General features: G+C 43.2%; 1 protein-coding gene across 1 annotated transcript; it reads right to left on the reverse strand.

The window, feature by feature from the left end:
- Nucleotides 1-6,319: 6,319 nt before the first annotated feature.
- On the reverse strand, nucleotides 6,320-18,638 carry SLAMF7 (SLAM family member 7). The gene is made up of 7 exons (XM_016215699.2): nucleotides 18,581-18,638; nucleotides 11,240-11,572; nucleotides 9,787-10,059; nucleotides 9,457-9,570; nucleotides 8,697-8,797; nucleotides 7,190-7,252; nucleotides 6,320-6,388 (listed from the first exon to the last, which is right to left on the reverse strand). Exons 1-7 carry the CDS (start codon nucleotides 18,633-18,635, stop codon nucleotides 6,320-6,322), a joined length of 1,008 nt encoding a protein of 335 aa, XP_016071185.2. The 5' UTR covers nucleotides 18,636-18,638.
- Between the last annotated feature and the right edge of the window lie 6,968 nt (nucleotides 18,639-25,606).

Here is a 25,606-nt window from a genome sequence, read left to right on the forward strand (position 1 = left end):
GGAGAGGCATTGGGGGAAAGGGTGAAAATGGTGAAGGGATTTAGAAGTACAAGTTAATAGTTATAGTATCATCACAGGGGTGTAAAGTACAATATAGGGAATATAGTCAATAATATTCTAATAACTATTTATGATGTCAGTTGGGTGTGAGATTTTTCAGTATGATCACTTACTAAGTTTTATAATGTCTAATCACTGAGGTTTACACCTGCAACTAATATAATATTGTATGCCAACTGTAACTGAAAAATAAAAAATGATTTTAAAAAATCCTTAATATTCAAAATTTATAAAAGACTCATATAATTTAATACAAAAAACCCTCAAAACAATTCAACTGAAAAAATGGGCAGAGGACCTGAACAGATGCTTCTCCAAAGAGGACATACAAATGGCCAATAGACATAAGAAAATATGCTTGATGTCATTAATCATCATAAAAATGCAAATTAAAACCACAATGAGATATCACCTCATACCTCTCAGAATGGCTATCATCAATAAATCAACAAACAACAAGTTTTGGTAAGGATGTGGAGATAAAGAAACGCTTTTACACTGTTGGTGAGGGTGCAGGTTGGTACAACCACTAAGAAAACAGTATGGATGTTCTTCAAAAAATAAAAAATTGAACTGTTTTATGACTCAGAATCCTCTTTCTGGGTATATATTCAAGGAAACCCAAAACACTAATTCAAAAGAATATATGCACCCCTATGTTTATTGCAGCATTATTTACAATAGCCAAGATATGGAAGCAACCCAAGTGCCCATCAGTGGATGAGTGGGTAAAAAAGTAGTGGTATATATATAAAACAGAATATTATTCAGCCAGAAAAAAAAATTAAAATCTTAACATTTGCAACAGTGTGGATGAACCTAGAGGATTCTGTGCTAAGTGAAATAAGTCAGACAGAGAAAGTCAAATACCGTATGATTTCACTTGTATGTGGAATATAAAGAGCAAAGTAAACAAATAGAAACAGACTCATAGATATAGAGAACATACTGATGTTTGCCAGAAGTAAGAAGTTTTGGGGGCTGGATGAAAAAGGTGAAAAGATTAAGAACTACAAATTGGTAGTCACAAAATAGTCCCAGGGATGTAAAGTACAGCATCGAGAATATAGTTAATAATATTGTAATAACTATGTATGGTACCAAGTGGGTACTTGCAATTATGAGTGGTCCACTTTGTAAAGTATATGTTTGTCTAACCACTATGCTATACACCTGAAACTAATACAAAATAATATTAAATAGAAACTCTAATTTTAAAAAATTTAAATAGTAAAATAAATATTTATATACTCTTAAAAAATGTTATCTATGGAACAAAAATTTGCTTTACCTAAAAGCAACTGCCCCCTAGCAGGGACTTTGGGGCAGGATTGTGAGGGGAACTAAGAGGGTCTTGGAAGCCTCACCTGTCATTGGGAGGTTCAGGCAGGTGCAAAATGCTAGTGAAATATCAATGATACATTTCCTCCAATGGAGTCAAGCAAACGTCTGAGGTTGTTACAGGCAGCCCAAAAGACCCCAGAAGAAGCGTTATCAGACAGTCTCCTGAGTCAGAGGGAGAGAGCTGTCCCTGCCTGGATTTTTGTCTTCTTATGTAAATGAATTTAAATGAGAGACCCTAATTGCTTTGTGATAAAGCCAGTTTATTAAAGCAAGCAAATTGATTAAAGGAACAAAGCAAGCAAATCTATACATCTGGCTTATGAAACATAGATGGGCTCTCAGCTAATCTGAAGAGCAAGTGGGGTGGGTATGGGGTTCTGCCTTATATACCCTCCTGTCTATAAACTGTTGTTTTTTTAAACAATTATCTGCTAGATATCCTAGTACAAGTTAACTCTAAAGAGCTCCCTTTTTCTTTTTTATGGCTTTTCCACAATTTATGAGAAGCACCTAGCCATTAAATCCCCAAACTGTTGGCTTTTCTGTTGGCTTTTCTGTTTAAACAGTGGGATGAGATAAGACTCTACTCTTCTTTCCCCCTCCTCCCTGCTGTTTTTGTTTTTTGTTTTTAAATATATGCTTTTATTGATTTCAGAGAGAGGAAGGGAGAGGGAGAGAGAGATAGAAACATCAGTGGTGAGAGAGAATCATTAATCAGCTGCCTCCTGCACGCCCCCTACTGGCACTTGCCCCATTGGCCACGTGCACAAGCCAGGCATGTGCCTTGACTGGGAATTGAACTGTGACCTTCCTGCTGTTTTAACAGTTTGGGGATGATGTAAGGAGTCTCTGGTCAGTGAGAAGTTGAAGTAGGGTTCATCTTCCTCTTCTCTCCCCCTTTCCCTTCCACTCCTACATTCTTTTGTAAGAAGAGCTTTTAACCTTTTGTTCTCAAGACAGATCCTGTTACAAGCAGCCTGTGAAGCTTTTTGGCTTTAATTTTCCTGCCTTCGTTTTCCTATTCCACTTGTCCTAGAATTTTGCTAGCTTTTAATCGTCCTGTAACAAGGCTTCAACCAGAGAAGCTGTGATCTCGGCATAGGGAATGGTGCACATTAATGAGGTTTTCCAGGTAGAAATAATGAAGGACTCGCTCTTATCTAAGGACCTGCCTGGCTTTGGGCTAAAGGAAGGAGAACTGTGCTGCTTAGAGAACAAAATATTAAAATTTCAACTAAAGATGGAATCAGTATTACTAACTTTTCCTTTTCCTCAGTCTCTAATCTGGCTTTACCTGGCACTTTTTATTTAAAATTTTTATATTTTGCTATCATGGACTTTTTGTATTAGTTTTTTTTTAAATATTACACACAAATATTATTTGTATCTATGGCTGGGTTTTTTGGTGCCCCCTTGAATTTTGCGTCATGGTGAGTGACTGCTCACTTGCCTCACCCTAGCCCTTGAAGGTGTGGCATAGTGTCACAGTTGAGGTGACATCTGATATAGAAAGCAGTTAGACAGACAAGAGCGGAGTAGGAAAGAGAGGCCAGATACAGAAGGTCACTGGGGTGGAAAGCCCTGGGTGCCCAGCAACAGGCCAAACTGGGAAAACAAGTACAGTGGTCCCTCGGTTTTCGAATGTAATCCATTTGGGAGCCCGTTCGAGCTCTGAAATGTTCAAAAACCGGGGGATCACAGCCAACAGTGAGGCCTCAGGACCTTGCCTTCAATGGGAGCCCTGCGGCGTGTTCAACTTCCGAGGCGTGTTTGAAAACCGAAGTATTGCCTCCGGGTTTACGGCCTTTGTAAACCGAAATGTTCACCAATGGAGACGTTCAAAAACCGAGACACCACTGCATTGTAGAGTGGGACCTCGCCCCCACAGTGACCCTGCCCTCCCTAGCATATTATAGTGATTTACACCCCCCGACCTTTTTATATTGCTGGTCATGTGGTTTGGATCCTCCCCTGCCCTTTCCTCCTCTGGCATGTCAATAGTCAAGTGGTAGACCCCCTTAGAGGAGAACGAGGGGGCCAGAGCTTAACCTCATATTGTTGCAGGAGGAATTAATGGGCCAGATTTCCCAGACACCAGTAGGAATGAGGTTTTGGGGGTACCACTGAAATAAGCACTTTCAGAAAGCCTCTGTGGGAGGATGAGATGTGGAAAAAGGCTTTATTTGCATAAGTTATAGTTTTTTGGGTTGCAATGCCCCATTTCCCCCAAGCCAGTCCTATAAGAGGGGCAGCTGGGAGTTTAGCAAAACCGAAAGTAAGGCCCGAGCTTTTGCTCCATGTTGCAGCCTGGTGTAGTTGAGCATCTAAGCTAATGAAGTCCATTAATCTATGGTGTGGAGTCCAACAGGGCCATGTACCATATGGGCACAGGGGAGCGCATCCTTTGTCACAGGAGAGCCAGGAACCTATGTGCCAGAGAGAGAAAAGAGAGAGGGAACTTCCTTTGTTTGAAAGCTGAAATATTCAGGTTTTGTGCACTTGCAGTGGCCACACCTCCTCTGGCCCCTGACTCAATTCCAGGTATGACTGATGGGCAGACAGGTAGGCACCTTCCCACGTCACTCAGGCTTTACTGGGCAGGCATCTCAACTGCCTTGTCCAGTCCCTTCCCTCATTGATCAGCAGGAAGCAGACTTGGAAAGTGTTAAATGCAGCTTTTGGCAAAGTTATATAAATGGCATGTCTATATTTAGTCTTCCCTTTGTTAACGTAAGAAATCATTCAAACCTGTGAAGAATTTTTGTGAGTTTACTTGAGGCAAAATGTCGACAATTTCCGGGAAGCCAAAACCTCAACGGGTTGAGATAATGCTCCAGAGGATGGCAGTTTTGCACCTTGCTTTATAGATTACAGTCAAAGGGGGAGACATAAGTGGGTTACATGAAATCCATTGGTGATGGATTAGGGAGGAGGGGAAAGCAAAGCAGGGGTGAGGGGGAAACCTCTGGGATCGGATAAAAAGTAAAATGCTAGACACTCACTTCTTTTAGGTGGGTGCAGGATAGTTAACAGTCAATAATTAATATGATAACAATGACAATGAGGGGATTTGTGAGTGCCTGTCCAGCTCTGCTCTGTGGGTGCCTGTGCTTGAAGGGATCTAGAAAAAAGGGAAATTACTTTGTTTTTGCAAAGGCATGTTTATCAGGTATTTTATTCTAGATGCAAAAAGACAACAGACAGACTTAGTTAAGGTGAACATTGACCTTTGTCAGGGGAGATTCTAGCCTAGGACGTGACTACCTGACATAAACTGCTTTCAGTTAAGAAGTTTTCATTTCAGACCATCCCATGTGGTTACGTTAGGCCTCTGAGCTTGTAAGGCCACCATGCAGGCCTCCCCACAGCTTATCAGGTTTAGTATGTGGCCCCTTTTATTCCACAGTTCTTTCAAATTAGTGTTTCAGGTTTCTTCTAATATATTCCTGGAAGCAGGATCACTGGGTCAAAAGGCAGCTCCGTTTTTAATTTTTTGAGGACACTTCACACTGCTTTCCACAGCGGCTGCACCGGTCTGCGTTCCCACCAGCAGTGCGTGAGGGTTCCCTTCTCTCCACATCCTTCAGGCACACTTCTGAGTTTCCATCCAGCTACACCCAGTCTTCAACCTGGCTTTTCTGTCCTTGTGCACTTTGACCCCCAAGTCCTGTGGACCTATGCCCAACTCCCTGGGTGTTGGGGATCCGTGGTCAGGCCTACTGTGATTACCCTCAGAAATAGCTCATGAAGGACCAATTTCACGAGAGCATAAGGTATAACTGGCCAAAACCAGTATAAGCTCAGCACAGTGCGAGGCACGTCGTTAATGAGCTGGTTAATAAATCTGTTTCTGGCTGCTATGTCTGCTTCTGCTGAGGACATCTGCTGTTCCTACGTTTTTGCCCTCTTGACAACCAGACCCTTGGAATATTCCTGATCTCCAAGCCCTGGGATGAAGCCATCATTCGTGTGACACTGTACTTACATTTCAACAGAGATACTTCTAAGCGCCTTGCTTGGGTTTGGCTGATGAATTCACAATCACATATCTAGGGAGACATAATTACACATTCCGGGTTTGAGGATATTTCTCAGCAGTGGGAAGAATTAAGAACTCTTAAATCTGAAGGAGCATAAAGTGTTATAGAGGAAATTGAGGTGTCCTCTTCCCCACTGGGTGCTGGGGATGGGGTCCTTGTGATATCTCAAAAAATAGAATTTTCTGAGGCTCGCATGGGAGGATGAGTGATTTTTTATTTGTGTGGAATTACATCCCTTGGTTTGCAAGGTCCCACTCCAGTCATAGAAGAAACGTAGCTTGGGCTTCAGTTCCATGTTGGGGCTGGGTCCGGTTCAGCATCAAGCTAGTTACAGTCCATTGGTCTTTGTGTGCGGGGTCCACATGGCTGTGGGCCCTGGGGGCAAATACAGGAAGCAGGAGCGAGAGAGCCCTGCAAGCCAGAAGTCAAGCACGACATACCAAAAGCAACCAAGAGAGCGAAGTTCTTTGTTCAGGGAATTAAATATCCCAAGGTTCATGTCCTTGCAGTGGCCACACCTATTCTGGCCACTGACCTGTTCCCAGGTGTGACCGACAGCAAGAACCTTCCGCTTGTCGTGCCCATTTATTGGGCATCCATCTATTCTCCTCCCTGTCCAGTCCCTTCCCCCAGCGATCTGCAGGGACTAACGGGTGGCTCCCCTGGGGAGCACAAAACTTTAGCTTCCTGGTGAAGCTGCCCAGATAACATGCCTATAATATTTGGCCTCCCCTTTGCTCTTTATTACAACGGTATCAAATGGATAGTTTTCCTGGAAGGAAGTCAATGTTCTTCATTTTTCCTCAATATTTCTGGTCAAGTCAGTGAATTTTTTTGACTGTTTCCTTTGGGATGAGACAGGGAGTGCACTGCTGTTAGATGATATTCTCAAAGGTAAATGGCTTTGGTGTGTCTGGCGATGTGGGCGATGTGGGTTTCTCCATCTGCTAAGCAAACACAAGAATACAGCATGCTGAAGACAGGCAGGCCTCTGTTTCCCTTTCAGGCGGCCCCTCCATCTCAGACACTATCGCTAAGGTTAACCCAAGCCTCCCACTGTGCTTGCTCCCATTGTTTAATCACTCTGACATTAAAGAAGCTGTGCCTTAAGGTCAACACCCACTCATCTTGTTGAATGCTTAATGAACTGAACTTTCCTTCCACTAACCCCTCAGAGCCAACCTTCCCTTTTACTAAGTAAACTGCTGTAACCATTCTCAGCTTTTATGATCTGGTTGGGTTGGGGGAGCGGGACAGGAGGTATCCCTGTTTCTGCCAAGTGTGATCTGTGAAGGAATGTACTTTAAAGCTTACTACCTTAGTAGTTAGACTCGGGAGTGTGTGAACCAGATGTATCATAGGAAAAGAAAAGGAAATCTCTCCTGCTTCCAGTCTACTGGTGGCTCAGAAGCAAGCTGGAGTCTCCTTCACAGTCATCCCCCCCCTCCCAGGCACAGCCTAACCATGACCTCAGTCAGGATCCTGCTGACTTTCCTGTCACTCTTACCTAGAACCGCTCTCCTACCCTGTTCCGCATTGCTCCCATTTGACTCCCAAAACACAGTTCTCTTCTATTCTCTATGGTCTATGTAATCCTAATCAAAGAAAATGGGGACATCCTGGGGAACTTCTAAATCCAGGCCAGGAAACATGACATCCCTGGGGCCCCAACATTTTTAAACTAAGCTTGAACTAGAAAAAGCGATAAAACAACTAAGATGAAACTAACCTCCAATGCTTCTTACCTGTTTGGGTACTTGCACCGTGGAATAAAGCGTGTTTACGGAATTTTCCTCTGGAATAGTTTTCTTTAAAAAGCCAAAAAACAAACGAACAAACAAAAAGAAATCATCATCCACCCCCTGGGTCACATAAACAAGGCCAAAGAGATGCCTAGAATCCGAAGAAAGGAAAGTAGAGATGAGAGGGGAAAGCAAGAGGGACAGAGGGTTCTGGAACAGGAAAGGATAGTGGGAAATGCTCTTGATGATTGTTGTTATAATTATTAATAACTTGTTTAAAGAAATAATTAAATTATTTTAAAACTGTGTTGGGTTTAAGTGAACTTAAAAATATATAAAATATATAAGTCCCATGAGCTATGAGCCTCCAAGGTAATTAAAGGATAATTTGAAGTAATATTGCTAATGTTGCAAATAAACTTTTCCATAAGTCGAAAGGGCCTTTGGGACCAGTCAGCAAGGATGACTGATGGGACCGAACAAAGCAAAACAGCAATACTAGCAATAACAAAAGCTCCTTCCAGGCTGAGGAAAAATATCCTGGGTTGATGAAGTTGATTCCTGAACGTCCAGGACATTCAGTCCCATGGTCTCCTGGGAACGTGTTTGAGTGGGGGAAGGGGAGGGGGAATGAACCATAAAGTCCTCAATTTGACAGAAGTCAGGTTGAGCAGAGCACAGAGCAGTCTCCCTAAAGGAAGAAAGGGGTTCACAGGATACTAACTCCAAAGAGGAAACGTAATATCTCCCCTTGGAAAAGTTGTAGATAAGAGTAGGAGGCTGGAGTAAAATTTGGATTTTGAGGCTTTAAAATGTTTTTTTTTTAATTTTTTAATTTTATTAAATAAGCCTATGTGGGAAAGCGCTCTATGACCTTTAAGGAGCTAGTCTTGCCTGGACTACAATGATTGTTCCTGGGGGAACTTTTAAAGTTGTCTACATAGTTCATGTCTCCAGATTGCCTGTTTATTTAGCTTTTTAAAAATTTTATCTTTATACTCTTCTTTTCAAAGGGTTTCCTTTGGATTAACCTTGTGTTCATTTACTTCAGCTTGGTGACCCACCCTTGGGCCAAAGCCTTGAGTGTGGGCCCAGAGCCACAGTGCGCCCTCTGAGTCCTTTCCTGATGGCTTCTTGAGTTGCCTCAGAGAAAATGGCATCTCTAAGTCCAGTCTGCTGGCACCACAACTCAAACATCATGACAAAACCATACTGCTCTACCTGTTGTCCTATATGGGAAAGGAACCGTGCTGTTTTGCACTGTGGAGGGCAGGTGTGATTCCACAGATCACAGTGTGAGCATTGCTAGTTGGATTAGACCAGGTGACCAGAGGTCACCAACATCTGCATAAGAAAGAATCCACAAAGACTCAGGGGAGACACAGGAGCATGGGGTTTCAAGGGCTATGTACCCTCATCTCCCATGTTGTCCAAATCCATGGGAAAATCTCAAACAAGAAGGGCCTCAGAGAGAAGGGTAAGGTCCCAGGGAAGATGGGAATGGACTCACATTAACATTAGAGACGCTATCATACACTGTCTCTCCAGAAGGGGGGTAGCAGTTAAGGACTTCCTGACGAGCATCCACTCTCTTCTTCTCCTCAATGGACTCTACAACCAAGTTGGAAGGGAATCAGAGCTGGCCCCACCTTCCACTCACCACCCACATTGGCTCACCACCCCATCTGGCAACATACTTAGGGCGAACAACTGTACTGGTTTAGAGGGTTTTCCAGGGCATGGGACTTTTAAAAAAAAATTCTTACCTGAGGATATTTTTTCCATTGCTTTTCAGAGTGGAAGGGGGAGAGAGAGAGAGAAAGAAACATCAGGATGAGAGAGACACATCGATTGGTTGCCTCCCGCATGCGCCGTGACCAGGGCCGGGGATCGAGCCTGCAACCGAGGTATGTGTCCTTGGCCGGAATCAAATGTGGGACCCTTCAGTCCATGGGCCGATGCTCTAACCACTGAGAAAAACTGGCTAGGGTGCGGCACGGGACTTTTAGTGCTAACCCCAGGAAAATCCCAGGATTTTACTTCCCAAACTCTGAAAGGGGTGGGCACTAAAGAGAGATTGGAAGGACCCTGGCCTTAGGAGAGAAATGAAGGACTCAAGCACTCTCTCTACTCCAGAACTAAGGAATGCAGGCCAATAGTGGTCTCCTTCAGGCATCCTTATGCCTAACACCAGTTAGCCTATGTTTTGTAGAATTAATGAGGGAGAAAGTGCGTGAATGAGCGTGAAGACAAAAATGGTACATGCCTACCTTTTCCTCTTTGTCTCAACCTAATCAAAGCAATTGGCACCAGCACAAGGACACTGAACAGTAAGGATGTACACAGGAGGCTCAGGACCGTGACATCTAGGTTACCCACGGCACCTTTAAGGAGAGAATGGGTGGAGGCACAGGGAAGGAAGAAGAGTCAGCTAAGGAAAATGACCCAACTTTTAGAGCAACTGTTACTTTTCTCCCAGTCTGGTGACTTCCCAGGGGCCTCCAGTTTTTACACGGGGCCCATTCCCATGGGGACCAGGAGCTGAAGAAAGTATAGCTCCTGAGACTACAGGCTCCTAGAGAAAGGGGAGAGACAGTCACCTTCACAGAGCTTCCAGGCAAAGATGAGGTCTGAAGCGTTGCTGCTAATGGGGTTTCTCGCCATGCAGATGAAGGTCCTGTCTTTTTCCCCCAGCCTCCAGGATATGGGAAGGATGGGGCCATTATGGGACTCATTGGTTGTCTGCCCCATGGACTTCCAGCTGTAAGTCACATCCTCTCCTCCCTGTTCCATGGAGCATGTCAGGTTGGTCACACAGGTGCCATTTTTATTGTTCTGCAGACCCAAGGTGATTTTGGGCTTTGATAGGTGCTCTATAAAAGAGAAATGGAGAACCAAGGGTGGAAACTATGCCTATATCCCTCCTTTTTCTGAATTATTCTTATAAACCATGGACCTGAACCTCTTCAAGGTGCTGCAGAGTAGAGCAGAGCAGCAAGTTAGTGCAGAATTCTCATTCTTATCTGGAAAAGAGAACTATCTAGGTTTACTTGCCCACAGCTGTATAGCAACAACAACTGCAATAGTAATATAAATAATAACAATTCAACAAGGATGCAGTTGCCATTTACTAAGCACAACCATATGGCAAGCACTGTGTTAAATGTATTTTAGATGTTAGCTACTTTTATCTTTCTTAGAGGCTCCCCATTTCCATGTCCTTAGGCTTCTTTGAAGAGACTTCCACTTAACTCTTCCAGACAAATAACACTTCCGGTCCCCTCCTTACTTGCTACTCAGTCCTGTCCCTCAGAGAATGAGTAATTGGTTCGTTGCTGAGATGGGGAGAGTCTGACTTCTATCACCTACATTTCTCTACTTGTGGGTTTGAGCTGCTAAAATTGTTGCAAAATGTGGTTTGCCCTTTTCCTCTCCCCCTAGCTAGTTTGCCTGCAGAATGCACACCTTCTCTTCCCTTCAACTATGTATAGATGGTGGACACACCTGGATCAAGGTGAATGGCCTACCTCCTACAAGCAAACCCAGGGGGGGTCTCCTGGTGCCCGTGATATTGCATCTCAGTGAGTGAGGCAGCTATTCTTATAGCTGGTTGAATAATTGTTTTGTAAATTTATCTTTCTTGAATGACTTCAAGGTCTAGACTTGGGGAAAAATATTTCTCCTATCTTGCTTTAAAAGAAAAAATAAAGCTTTATTTTTATTTTTATAATCCTCACCAAACGATATGTTTTTATTGATTTTTAGAGAGAGAGAGAGAGAGAGAGAGAGAGAGAGAGAGAGAGAGAGAAACATCTAGTACATGCTCCAACTGGGGATCAAACCCACAATCTAGGTATGTGCCCTGGCTGGGAATCGAACCCACAACCTTTTGGTGTATGGGTGATGCTCCAGCCAACTGAGCCACCCAGGCAGGGCAAAATAAAGCTATTTTTTATCTTCCTTCCAATTCTTGTGTCTATTTCTCCATTGATTGGAATGTGTAGGGGAAGAGGGGTGATTGATGTTTATACCTTTGGAACTGACTGTACTCACCATAGACTCTCAGCCCATACTCCTGGGTGAAGGGATCCTTGTGGGAGGAGCTGTATATGAGCACACGATAGGCACCAGAGTCATCCTTTCTCAGTTTGCTGAGCTTCAGGGAGTAGCTTCCATGTGGGAACTCTACCCTGTTCTCATTATGATTTTGAATCACTATGATATTGTTTAGTTTGCTTGCCACTTTTGGCTGTATGGTGACAAGAATAGTTTGGTTAAAGAACCAGACAATGCTGTCAATCTGATTTACTGAGTGTGCCAGAGGGAAAATCACAGATCCACCAAGGGCACCAACCAGCTCCTTCAGGGATCCAGAGGCTGCTTGCCCTGTAGAAACAGAGAATCATAAAATAAGTGTGAGTCTCTGCCTTTTCCACCAATTACTCACCCCCTTGGGGTTCTAGGAAAGTCCCAAGAAACCCTCTCAGTTCAAACAAACCAGCTCCTGGGAAACCCTTTGGAACCTCACTCACATGAAGGCACTGAGGTCAGAATTCCTTCCTGCTGCGCTCCCAGAGACACATGGGAGGTTACTGTTCGAGTCCCTGCCCCATTGCTCTTGGGAGAGCTGATTTGGATGCAGGGGAGGACGGAGCAGCCTGCCTGACATGGGGCCGTGGTTTTCAAGCACAGATGAAAACATTGCGAGGTGAGCCGTAAGTTCCTAAGGACAGTGATAGCTTAGAAATCTCCCGGGACTTCTGAATAAGAGAATCTGATGCTACCAAATGTTGACCTGTCCCCTTGATTACAGGTCTGGGTTCTTGACCAACTTTTCTGCTAAATTTACTTTCAAATGTCCTGGTTTATCTATCTGGGTGAATGCCTTTTAGATTCCCCTATAACTGATGAGTCAGTGAATATATTCTTTGAGTCCCGCAGGCCTTTATCAAACCATTCTGTTAAGGAATCTGATTTTCAAAAAAAGCTTCTCTCCCAGCTTCCTTAAAACTAAGGTAGGATGGTTTTTCAGTTGCTTGCTGATCACCTCAAGGGGTATTAAAGTAGCCCCAGTAAATGTTACAGGTGAAATCAGCTGTATTTTGAGTTATTGATGGATCAGTTAATGCATTTATTCTTTCACTTCAACCACAGAGATGGAAGGAGTTAATATTTTGCAGTTAAATAAAGGTTGGGCACCACTTGCCCTCAAATAGGTATAACTCTTGAATTTAGGGAAACTTTGAGTAATTTTGTTTTCACATGAGGTTTTAGGGAGATGCTTAAGTCAGTGTGGGGACAAAACTGCAAGAATGTGGCTTTAGCGTTTTAGCATGTGTGCCCGCATTTAAGCTCTAAACAATTATTGTTTTCGCTTCACACATGTGGTGCTATATTCTCAGGGTAAATGTCAGAAATTGTGAATTATGTGGTGATGTAAGAAAATGCCTCCAAATTTATAATAACTAGTTAGAATGAAACTGGAGGATGACAGTGGATATTGCCAGTATGAGCCTAGATGGTGTACATGGTTCTATCTTAGTTGTATCTTCAGGGTGGGGAAGAGGCGTTATGAAAGAAGAAAGCAGCTCCGTGCCACTCCCTAAATGTGAGTTCAGAAGCTTCGGGAAGTGTTGGTGGGTGCCAACAACTTTTGTTTTCTCTTCCCAGTTGACTGAAAAGGGATGTAGGAACAAAAGACTTCTCCTCTCAGTTGCGGAGACTGACTTGCATTTCCCCTTCTTAAGATGGCTTCTTGGCCTGAAGGTGAGACCCCCTAGAGTTTTACCATGGCTAGGTAGGTCATGCTTTTCTCCTTCAGCCATTCCTTTCTTCAACAAGAATTTATTTGGTTCCATATTTGTGCCAGGCACTGTTTAGGAGCTGAGGATGTAACTGGGGGGCAAGTCAGTCACGATCCTTGCACTCATGGGGTTGGGAGATGAGATTGGCATCAAACAAGTCCATGTGTTATAAAAGGGGAGTAACGGGTACTTGGGGAGCATACAATGGGGGAGACTTAACATGATCTGTGGGATCAGCTGACTCTAGAGAATACGTCAGTACTAACGCCCATCTATAAGACCGGGAAGAGTTGGCCCCAGGAGACTCATCTACCCTCCCACCTAGATCAGTGCAGTGAATGGTGTAACTTGCCTCCTTTGCATCCATTTCACCCCTTCCTCATTCTGTTGCATCCAGGTGGTTTGGGTGAGAATGGCAGGCTCCCAGCTCATGTGGTAGCCTTCCTCAGGCATGGCAATTAATCCAGGGGTATCACATGACCTGGGCTGACTGTATCTAAGAGAAGCCCAGGACTTTTGCTCTAAGGCCAGGATGAGCATATGATGCTGTGAGAAGATAGGGAGCCCAGAACTGCCACCCGCTGACTACCACCAGACAAGCAGCCAGTCCTTTTTCCCCACCTGATCCCATTTACCTCCTACCTCACAAGCTCTTGTTTGTGCTCTACCATTCTCTCTGCTTACTTAACCTTATCCAAGGCCCATAAAGCCTAGCTGGAAGCCCTTCCCTGAGGAAGTCTCACACACCCAGTAAAAATCCACCAGTAATTTATTTTTTACTTTAAATTCTTCAGAAGGAGATATTCCCCAGGATGGTGATTGGACATAGCATCTTGCTGTGAATTAGCCAATGTGTATAGGCATTTGGTTCCAGATCGCCTGGTGATAGGGTTTGGGGTCCCACCCAGGGAGGGGGGAGATGACTTCTGCCAAGCAGCATGGAGGGATGGGAAAGATTTAGAGCTCTGGCCTAACTGGAAATCAGGAGAGCTGGGTTTCAATCTGGATCCTTCAGTAACTCCAGCAACAAACTCATGGTATCACTAGTTTAATGGGCATTATCTTTCTTGATCCTCAAAGCAATTCCATGAGATAGAGGTGAAGCTCCACTTTATAGATGAGGACACGGGGGCTCCAAGATGCTAAGCGACTTTCCCAAGTTCCCAAACTGGAAAATGACAGAAGTGGGATGGGAAGCTAGTTAGTTCCTCTGTCTCAGAGCCTGCGTTCTTTCCACTGCTGCTTCGGCGCTTACCACTTTGAGATTCGGTGTTCTCAGCTTTCCCCAGGGGGAACACAACTACCTTTATTTGTCAGGATTCAGGTGAGGGTGAAGTGCGAATACGGATCTGAGAGCATTTGGAGATGTACAGAGCAGTCTGCAGCGAGGTGGGAGGGAGGAAGAAGGGTGGGAGGTCGTGTTATAAGGAACAGGCCTTGAGAACACTTCCCATTTTTTGCCTCATTTTCATAAGGATGGCTAAAACTGAAAAACAGGTTTCCCCAAACTTCTTTGGGAAGGTAGGTTTAAAGTCCACCCCCCACTTGCCAGCCCAGTCCCCAAGCACCTCTGTCAGTACTCAGTGCCCCTTGTCATGGCACCTTCCTCCTTGGCAAGGCAAGCTTCTCAGAAGGTGGTCTGGAACCTAATACCTGTAGACCAGTCACTGCCTACTTCACACCATGCAGGGAATATCAGCGAATATTCTCTGCCAACCTGCCTTTGGAGATTAAGGGAGCTGGGCAGGAGATACTCTGCCTTCTGCTCTAGCCAAGACACAGATGTTTTTGGTATCAGAAGAGTCAGCTTTAAGATGTCCTCCACAACCGAAAGGAACAACACCTCCTCCCCTTTGTTACCTCCCTTTACTTTGGCTTATCACCTCCACCCCTTAACTTGTTCTCCCAAGGCTCAGGAATTGAGTGGAGGGAGGGAGCCCAATTAGAAAGGAGCCTCATCAGTACAGCCAGAATCAAGGGATGCTGACTCAGAAAGGCCTCAGGCTGGGGGACTGTGTGAAGCCCACCTCTCGCTTGCCAGCCCAGTCCCTGAGCACCTCTGTTAGTACTCAGTGCCCCCATCAGAACTCATCACCACGTCATGGCACCCTCCTCATGGAAACCAAGGACCAGAGTATCTTGGAGCTGGGAGGAATCTTAGGGATTACTTAGTCCAGTTCCATTTTATAAGTGAGGAGACTGACGTCCCGAGGGGTATATGACTTTTCAAGTCTCTGGAAGACCAAGATTAAGAACCAGGGCTCCTAAGGCATGGTTTCCCAAGCCATGACCCCGCCACCCTTGAAATACGCAGCAGTGCCTCAATGTATTTCTGAGGGGCTTAGAGGGTGGGGGGCAGAAAGGGGATGGCTGGGCAGAGATGGGAACTGCCCATCCATTAGAGGGGTTTCAGCTCTACACATTGGAGTTCATTTTCTTGTTTGTTTCTCTGCAAGGGTTCTCTTCATAAAAAGAAACCACTGCTTAAAACAAAAAGATTTTGGAAACTACCGCTCTTTACCCAACTTCTCCTTAACAAATATAACCTGGAAAGAGCGTTTTAAATCAGTGCCATGTACAGATGCTACTTGGCTTATAGTGGAGTTGGCCTAATAAAACCATCACAAGTTAAAAATATCGTAAAGTCAAAAATGCGTTTAATATACTCACCTATCGAACATCAGTCTAGCCTACCTTAAACATGCTCAGAATACTTATATCAGCCTACAGTTGAGCAATTTTATTGAGTTTCATCTCAAGATACTTCTTCTCAAGGCTAATTGCCTTCTTTTTCTCACCGGAAGCAGGAAACAAAGATGAGCATTTTGTAGACATTGTGAGGTGTGAAAACACAAAACCCAACATCTAAAAAACATTGGCAACACAGTACACTGTAAAGAACGGTCATGGTCACGCGACTGACTGGAAGCTACAGCTAGCTGCCATGGCCCAGCATCATGACAGAGCATCGTATTGCTTATCACTAGCTTGGGAAAAGATCAAAATTCAAAATCTGAAGTGTGATTTCTACTGGTGTACACCACCATAAAGTTGAAAAATAGCAAGTTGAACCATCATAAGTCAGGGACCATCGCTTGCAAACCTCCCAATTCATCTCACATGTTTGCTTCCCCTCCAACCCTAACCCTAACAGCGTTCACACCCAAGCTCTCTACTGCTCTGCCCCTCACTCATCTCATGCCTCCTTCTTCTTGTCTGTCCTGGTCCTATCCAACACCCTCCCAATTCCCCCTTACCCACTTTTTTCTATTTCCCTTTGTTGCTTGTCTCCTCAACCTTCCTCTTTCATTTAATCATCACAAAATCTTTGAGGGGGGAAACAGGTTATTGTGCCCATTTTCCAGATGAGAATACTGAGGCCACAGAGCTGCTCATTGGTCCCTCTTAACTTGGCCATGGGGGGTCCCTATTGGTGCGTATACATTCTAGAAACAGAGTTACTTGCTCTTCTTGGGCATTTCTAGACCCTACCTTGGCCTCATAAACCTGGAGGCGGAAGGAATCACAACTAGTTCTCCTGGGAAGAGTCAAGCTGAATATGCATTTACTGAGCACTTCTCTGGTGTCAGGTACTGTGTTAGGCAGGTTGGTGTGATGAAAAGAGCACCAGCCTTGGGAACTCAGTCTCTGCTCTCCCTGTTACTAGCTGGATAATTTTGTCCAAGACATCTTGACATCGCTGAGCCTAAGTTTTTTCATCCATAAATCAGGGGTCATGATAACTTATAGACTTGTGAGGAGGTTGTATGAAAAATGTCTTAGAAGTAGGAGAGGCTTAATAAATGATAATTATTATCATTGTTTTGCCCTTGATATCTCATTAAAAACACCACAATACTTCTTTACATTGGGTTTCATTTTTTTTGTTATGTACTCATGAAGACCAAGGTTCAGAGACTGAGCAGCTCACCCACAGACTATAGCTACTAAGTCAAGCCCAAGAGCCCTCATCCAGGGCTGGTGCTGCTCCCATTGTCCTGCCCACTGGAGGCTCTAGGACAGGCGTGGATCTGCTTCAGTCACGAGAAGTGTACCACACAGGCTGCCCACAGCCTCCTGGAGCACAGCACACACTTGTGCCCTGCTGCCCACAGTTCAGGTTTAGGGTGGGTTCCTGCCACCTCCTCCCCCACTTCACCGTCTCCAAGTTTCACACTAATCACCAAACAAGGTGAGAACTTATTTTAGGACCAACAGCTTAGAACAAGCACACACTGAAAATACAAGCTGAACAGTTGGTGAGGCCAGGTGGCGGGGAAGGAAGCACTGGAGCGCCGACCGGCTGTGTGGCCTTGGGCAGACCACTTCAGGCAGGCCTGGGGCACATGTGAGCAAATCAGTCATGCCAGATCCTCAGAGGAGAGCTCCATGGAGGTACCCCGGGAGTTTCATGACCGGAGATATATTCCTAACTTATGGAGCTCCTGTTCTGTTCTGAGATCCCTGAGGAGAGCCAAATGTTCAGACTAGAGTGCTGTGACAGGTGGAAGAGGTTTCCAGTCCTTCATGGCATTAAACATAAAGTACCTACAATATGAGTTCGTTTCCTACATAGAAACTGATGAAATTGCTTGGGTTAAGCCCTGGCCGATATGGCACAGTGGTTAGAGCATCAGCCTGGGCACTGAAGAGTCACGGATTTGATTCCGGGTTGACTGTACCTGGGTTACAGGTTTGAGCGTGTGCAAGACAACCAATCAATCTCACGTTGACCTCCTCTTTCTCTCCCCTCCCTTCCTTCCACTCTCTCTAAAATCCTCCGGTGAGGGTTAACAAAACCAACCGACAAAATTGCTTGGGTTAAGAGATAGAATTCAAATGTTTTCTTTTACCAATATAATTATTTTACATAATCATTTAAAAATCTACAACTAATGTATCTCATAAATGTATTCAAAGAAAATATTTTAAATAAATGAATAAATAAATAAATATTTTTTGTTAATTCTCACCTGAGGACATTTTCCCCACTGATTTTTAGAGAGCGAAAAGGAGGGAGGGAGAGAAAGAGAGAAACATCAATTTGAGAGAGGCATATAGATTGGTTTCCTCCCGCATGGGCCAGGGATTGAACCCGCAACCCAGGTATGTACTCTTGACTGGGAATGGAACCTTCGACCCCTCCGTGCCTGGGCTAACACTCTAACCACTGAGCAACACCAACCAGGGCTAAATACCTATTTCTGAAAAAAAATAAACATACACCTAAATGATATCATTTTGTTTTTAAAGGTATCCTCAAAGGGAGGGAGGGCTAAGGTCCAGGGAAGATGACATTCTTCATCTAATTTGTCACAGAAATTGTGATTAGAATACAGGTCTTCCCGATACCCAACACCTCTGCTTTCAGCCCTTCCTTCCCTAAGACACTCAGAGGGGAATCAGCCCCCAGAGTCACTCCTCTCCCTTCAGTCTCTTTCTGCCCCCTGTGATTCAGAGATCACAGGGTATAAAAAGCAATATTAGGTAAGGGAGCAGAGCCTCCTGGGGGGACCCGGGACCTGGAGCTACCCCTCCTAACGGGGTAACAGGGCAGGCAGGCAGGGGAGCAGGGTCTGGCTGGACTCACCTGCGAGCTGGGCGAGGAGCGCGATGAGGGTGCAGCTCACGAGGGAGCCGGGCATGCTGCTCTCCTGAGGCCAGCTGTGCGAATGCACCACTTCCCCTCCGAGCACCACGCTTTCCTCCCCAGGTGGCTTCCCCAAGTGACATTTAAGAAGTAGGAGAGTCACGAGGAGGGGTCTAACTTCTTTCTTTTCCACTGGTAACACACAGTCATTAGAAAGAACCCAAGGGTGACTGAACTCCATTTCACACATAAAAAACTTACAGGCTCAGAGAGGCTAGGAAGTGGTCAAAGTCATATGGCCAGGCTTTCCTATTTTATCATATGAACTCTCAGATTCAAAACAGAAAATGGAAAGGCTGATGGGGGGACAAAAGGGTGGCACTGGGAATAATAATAATACTTACTGAGTGCCACTAAGTGCCAGGAGTACATGCGTTCTCCTATTTAATTCTCATAACAACTCTGTGAGTGAGATACTATCATAATCTCTATTTTACAGATGAAAAAATGAAGGCTTAGAATATAGTACAGCAAAATTAAAACATTTTTTAAGTCAAAAGAAACCATATGAGAGTTAAAAAGGCAAGCCACATAGTGGGTGAAGGTATTTGTAATACACTTATTCCACGAGAGTCTTATATCCACCATATATAAAGTCATACACAGCCCAGCTGGGTGTGGCTCAGCGGTTGAGCGTCGACCTAGGATCCAGGCGATCGGGGTTCGATTCCTGGTCAGGGCACATGCCCGGGTTGCGGGCTCGATCAATGACTCTCTCATCATTGATGTTTCTGTCTCTTTCTCTCCCTCTCCTTTCCTCTCTTTGAAATCAATAAAGGTTAAAAAAAAAAAAAAGTCATACACATCAATAAGAATTAGGCAGACAACCCAATAGACAAGAGACTCAAATAGGTACTTCATAAAAAAGGATATTTAAGTTGCAAATCAAAAGAAACCACTAAGAAAATAAAGCAAATAAGAATAGCTAAAAAGTTAATAGAGACATTAAAGTGAATTTTTAAAAAAATCTATTAATAATAATTAAAAAAAAATCTTTATTGATTTCAGAGAGAGGAAAGGAGAGGGAGAGAGAGAGATAGAAACATCAATGATGAGAAAGTCATTGATCGAGCCCGCAACCCAGGCATGTGCCCTGACCAGGAATCGAACCCCGATCGCCTGGATCCCAGGTCGACACTCAACCACTGAGCCACTCCCGGTCGGGCTAATAATAATTTTTAAAAAGAAAGGAAAGGTGGTGAAACCAAAAAGAGAGTGAACAAATAGAAAACATAATAAATGGTAGACCTAAATTCAACTATAGTCATGCACTGCTTAACAATATGGATAGGGCCCGGCCAGGCGTGTCTCAGCAGTTGAGCATCGACCTAGGATCCAGGAGATCGCGGTTCGGTTCCCGGTCAGGGCACGTGCCGGAGTTGCAGGCTCGGTCCCCAGTTGGGGCCGTGCAGGAGGCAGCCGATCAATGACGACTCTCTCATCACTGATGTTTCTATTTCTCTCTCTCCCTCGCCCTTCCTCTCTCTGAAATCAATTAAGATATGTTTAAAAAACAAAACCAAAAAACAATAGGAATAGGTTCTGAGAAACATGCCATTAGACAATTTTGTCATTATTCTAAGATCACAGCGTGCACTTATACAAACCTAGATAGTATGGCTCACCACGCACCTAGGCTATATGGTGTAGCCTATTGTTCTTAGGCTACAAACCTATACATCATGTTACTATATTGAATATTGTAGACAATTGTAACAGAATGGCAAGTATTTGTATATCTAAGTATATCTTAGCATTGAAAAGGTAGAATAAAAATATGGTATAAAAGATAAAAAATGGAGCTTGTAGGACTGGGAGTTGCTCCTATAGGGTGAGTCGACGAGTTAGTGGTGAGTGAATGTAAAGACCTAGGACATTACTGTACACTTTAGACCTTATAAGCACTGTGCACTTTGGCTACTCTAAATTTATAAAATAAACATGAGATTAAATCAAGCACAAGAGAAACACTATACGATCAAGACATGTGGTAAAAATGATGTATGAGGCTGCTGGCTTAACCCAGAATACAGTTTTACAGCAAACTTTATTTTTGCAAAAGTAGAAAGAGTACACTCTATAATAACAGAGTATAATAGATATTAAAATAACAATAAAAGTATAGTAAATACATCAACCAGTAACACAGTTGTTATATTATTATCAAGTATTATGTACTGTATATAATTGTATGTGTTATACTTTTATAAAACTAAGATTGCAGTAGGTTTGTTTCTACCAGCATTCCCCAAACTCATGAGTCATATATGGCACGACAACTTTACGATGGCTACAATGTCACTAAGGGATAGAATTCTTCAGCTCCATTGTAATCTTATGGGACCACTGTAGAATATGCAGTTTATTGTTGACTAAAACATCATTAAGAGGTGCATGACTGTATATCAATAATTACACTAAGTATAAATGGACTATACACTCTAACTTAAAAGCAATTATTTAAATAGATTTTAAAAACAAAACTATATGCTGTCTATGAGAGGTGCCCTTTAAGTATAAAGATATAACTTAGCTGCAAGTCAAGAATGGATGAAGATACATCATTCAGCCACTAGGTATAAGAAGGTTGGATTAGCTCTGTTAATATCAGAAAAGTAGGTTTTAAGACAAAGTGATAATGAGGGACATTTCATAATCACAAAGGGACCAACTTACTAGGCAGGCACAACAACCATCAATGTATATCACTAGTAATAACAGATCTTCAGAATACAAAAAGCAAAAAATTTCTCTGAGATAAATCGCCAGGAGTGTGATTGCTGGGTCATATGGTAAATATGTTTAGTTTATTTTGTTGTTGTTGCTGTTGTTTTCATTATTTAGGAATTTCTTTATTTTTATTAGCAAATACCTACCATAGAAACACTGAATAATAACAACAACAAAAAACATTAGGGGGAAAGATCCCTGGAGAGTGAGCATAACACAGGGGTTAAAAACAAGGGCTCTGGAGCTGGACAAGCTCAGTGCCATTCCTTGCTAGCTGCGTCCTTAGGTCGGTTTCTCAGCATCTCTGCCTTGGTTTCTCCATTTGTAAAACTGGGATAATAATGGCACCTACCTCATAGAACTAAGGGGATTGAACAGGTTAATAATTGAAAAGCATGGAAGCTCCGAGGTTCATTTTTTGACTGTGGATGGCCAACTGTTTTAGGACCATTTGTTGCAAAAGACAATTCTTCCTACTGAATTGCTTTTGCACCTTTGTCAAAAATCAGTTGGCCACACCTGTGTGGGTATATTCTGGGGTTATCTATTCTGTTTCATTTATTTATATAATGGAATTATTGATGTATTAAGGCTTAAGTTTGGTTCTGGATTTTTAAAAAAAATATGTTTTTATTGATTTTTAGAGAGAGGAAGGGTGAGGGGATAGAGAGAGAGAAACATCCATGAGAAACATCATCATATCATCAATTGGCTGCCTCCTGCACATCCCCTCTTGGGGACTGAGCCTGCAATGAACTGTGACCTCTCAGTTTGTGGGCGCAACCCCCTGAGTCACACTGGCATCACCGGTTCTGGTTTCTTTGTACCTCTGTTTTACTTCCCTGGCCATTCCGTAGGTTACCTGAATATTTTTTATAATTCCATTTAGATCTATTTATAGTGTATCTTGAATGTATCTCTGAATAGATCTTCTCCAAATTAATTTCTATGAATGAGAAATGGTGCACGAAACCCAAATACATGAAGAGAAGAGAGTACACAGTGGTGCCTCGGTTTCCGAAGGTCTCCATTGACGAACATTTCGGGTTACAAACGCCGTAAACCCGGAGCGAAATGCCTCGGTTTTCCAACAGGCCTCGGAAGTCGAACAGGCCACGCGGCTTCCGCTGAGGGCAAGGTCCTGAGGCCTCGCTGTGGGCTCTGGAGCCCTCGGCTTTCTAACGTTGCAGAACTGAACGAGCTTCTATGACGGATTACATTAGAAAACCGAGGGACCGCTGTGTATGTATCTGAAACAAACCTTGATACCAAAATCATACAAACACAGGAAAAGAAAATTATAGACCAGTATTATTTATGAATATAGTTGCAAAGATCCTAAATGAAACATTAAGAAATCAAATCTACTCATGTATTAAAAACACGTCATGACAAAATATCAGTTATCTCAGGATTGTGAGAATGGGCCCACAATCAATGGGCCCACAAGGCAAAATAACATATGATCACGTCAGAAGATGTAATAAAAACTTCGATAAAATTCAATACTCATAATTTTAAAAATTTGTATGAAGCTACAGAAAACATCACACTTAAATGCTGACTCTTTGGAAGCAATACTATCAAAGTCAGGAATAAGACAGGAGTTTCTCCAGTCACTGCTATTATTCATTAATTAACTGGTGTCTTGGCCAAAGAAATGAGACTAACTAAGTAGCTAACTAAATAAGATGTATGTAGATTAGAAAAGGAGAGACTAATTATCATTATTTTTGGATTATATCAGTGTTTACATAGGAAAATTTAAAAATCTGCAGACAGACTAAGAAGACCAATAAAAGAGTGAGCAAGGACTCCAGAAAACAACTGTAATTTTACACATATATTTTTCTAACTTGGCTCACAGGTTGACATTTGTTATTAATCTTGACCTATTTCAATTAAGAGTCAGAGAGGCATTTTCTCTAAGGTTACACAGCATTTTATTAGCATAACCAGAATAGGAACCCAAATATTGTGACTTCAAATCCAGTGACTTTTCCATTACAAGGTACTATCCATTTGTAAATCAGTACAGATGTAGAAACTGTGGTTTTGAAATGTAATTTTGATTCTTGGCAAACAGTCCCCAGTGGTGGTTTGGAACACGTTTCATTGAAATTAACTTTCACTTTCTTTCTTCATGTAATGCTTCCCTTGTCCTAGAAATGATTAAGCCATGTCTTCTGGGAAGATGAGAGAAGCTGTCTAGAGATGGTAAGGGGCCTGAATGGGGTAGAATGAGGTCAGTAAAAAGCCCTGAGGGCCCTCCACCAAGACATCTAGAGAGAGAAACCAAAAAAATAAAAGCCTATGCTGAAACAGAATTTCATTTGAAAACCAAAATTTGGCAGCGTTTGTTAAATTGTTTCTTCTCCCCTGAGACATTTTGGTCACAGGACTCCATTTTCTCTTGGTTCTCTCCTACCAAAGTCTTCTCACTCTCCCTTGTTCATCGTTGGAAATCTCTCTCCCGTCTATAAACATTGCAAAGTCTCTGGGTTCAGTCCTTAAACTTACTCATTTTTTTAATCCCTATTTTTTAGTCAGTTTCATTCAGTCCCTTGATTTGAAAGACCCAATTTCATTTCCAACCCTGACCTCTTCCGTGAAGTCCAGTCTTCTATATCCAACCGCCTACTCGGCATCTCCATTTGAATATTTTAACAAGCATCTGGAACGGCACATGTGCCAAATCAAGCTCTTGCTTCCCTGCCCTCTACTTTCTCCCTCACCTGTCTTCTTCATCACAGTAAATTGTTGCTCTCGTCATTAAGTTTTTCATGCCAGAAAATTATGATTATCTTTGACTCCACTCTTTCATGTGCCATATCCGTTCATCAGCAAATTCTATTGTTCCTTCCTTGGAAAATGCCCAGAACCCCATCACTTTGTATCACCTGTAACCAACCTTCACCACTACCATCACTTGCCTGCGCTATTACAGCAGCTATCTAACTAGTCTCCTTGCTTCCACCTTGGTCCCCTATAATCTGTTCTCCACAGGCCACCAGAATGATACTTTTAACACATAAATCAGATCAAGTTATTTCTTTGCTTGCCAGTCATTTCCCATATCACTGAGGATAAAATGCAAAGTCCTTTCCAGGGTCTCCAAGACCCTCCATGATGGCTCTTGGCTACCTTATTGATGTCACCTCCTAGTTCTTTCCTCCCAGCCTGTTGGGTATCTGTCACATTAACCTCCCCACTGCCCTTGAACACGACAGGCGCACTCCCCACTCAAGGCCTCTGCACTAGAAAAAAGCTCTTCCCCAAGATATCCGCCCAGCTGTCTTTGCCTTAACATTTGCCCTGTGTTGCCTATTAGAGATGACTTCTTGTCCTCTTGATAAAACATTACTCCCTGAAATTTACTCTCTATCGCCTTACCCTGCGTATTCTTGTCTTTCCATAGGATCTACCACACTAAAATCTAAGTAGGATGAGAAGAGGGACTTAGTCTGCTTGCTCACTACTCTATTCTCAGCAACTATGTGCCTGGTACATAGCAGATCCTTAATACATGTGTTGAATAAAGGAATGAGTGTCCTGAGCAATAGAAGTTGAGTAATTACGAACGACACCCAGCCTTCCCTTCTTTTTATTTGGAAAGGAAAATTGGGAGCAGAAAAGGAGTGGGATTTCTTCGGACCTCAGGGCTCCATCTTCTGTGAGACTGGTACAGTGGCAGAGCAGAACATGAGGAAAGATTCAGCAATTCTACAGGCGTGAGAGAGAATTTGTAAAGAATTGAGTGCTTGTCTATTTCAAGGAGAAAACCTGTCATCTCGAAGTGAGAAATGGGAAGGAAGATTACCCCTTTCTTATGCCCAAAACAGTGCCTACTGTGACTCTACCCCAACACACTGACCCAAACACCCAAAGATCTACCTCAAATACTGTGGAGCAGGGCCCAGGATCAGAACCCTGGTGCTCCTCATTTGTCATAAATACAACTTGTATCACCCACTGTATTCATGTTACATATTGAAAATACTGTTAAAAGACATTTGTCTGCTTTCAAATGAACCATGTTCTTTTGGGGAAAATACACACATAAGGCAACAATTACAATGCAGAGGGCAGGACTGCAATGGGTAAAGTCTAAGGGGCCACTCCAAGCCATCTCTTTCCTGTGATTCATACTTTCTTCACTTATAAAATTAGAATGAACTGCCTTCTCACACTTACGTCATGGATTATTGTGGGAGCAAAACCATCAATGGGTATGAA

Source organism: Miniopterus natalensis, chromosome 19 (genome assembly GCF_054644295.1).
Source record: "Miniopterus natalensis isolate mMinNat1 chromosome 19, mMinNat1.hap1, whole genome shotgun sequence".
NCBI lineage: Eukaryota > Metazoa > Chordata > Mammalia > Chiroptera > Miniopteridae > Miniopterus > Miniopterus natalensis.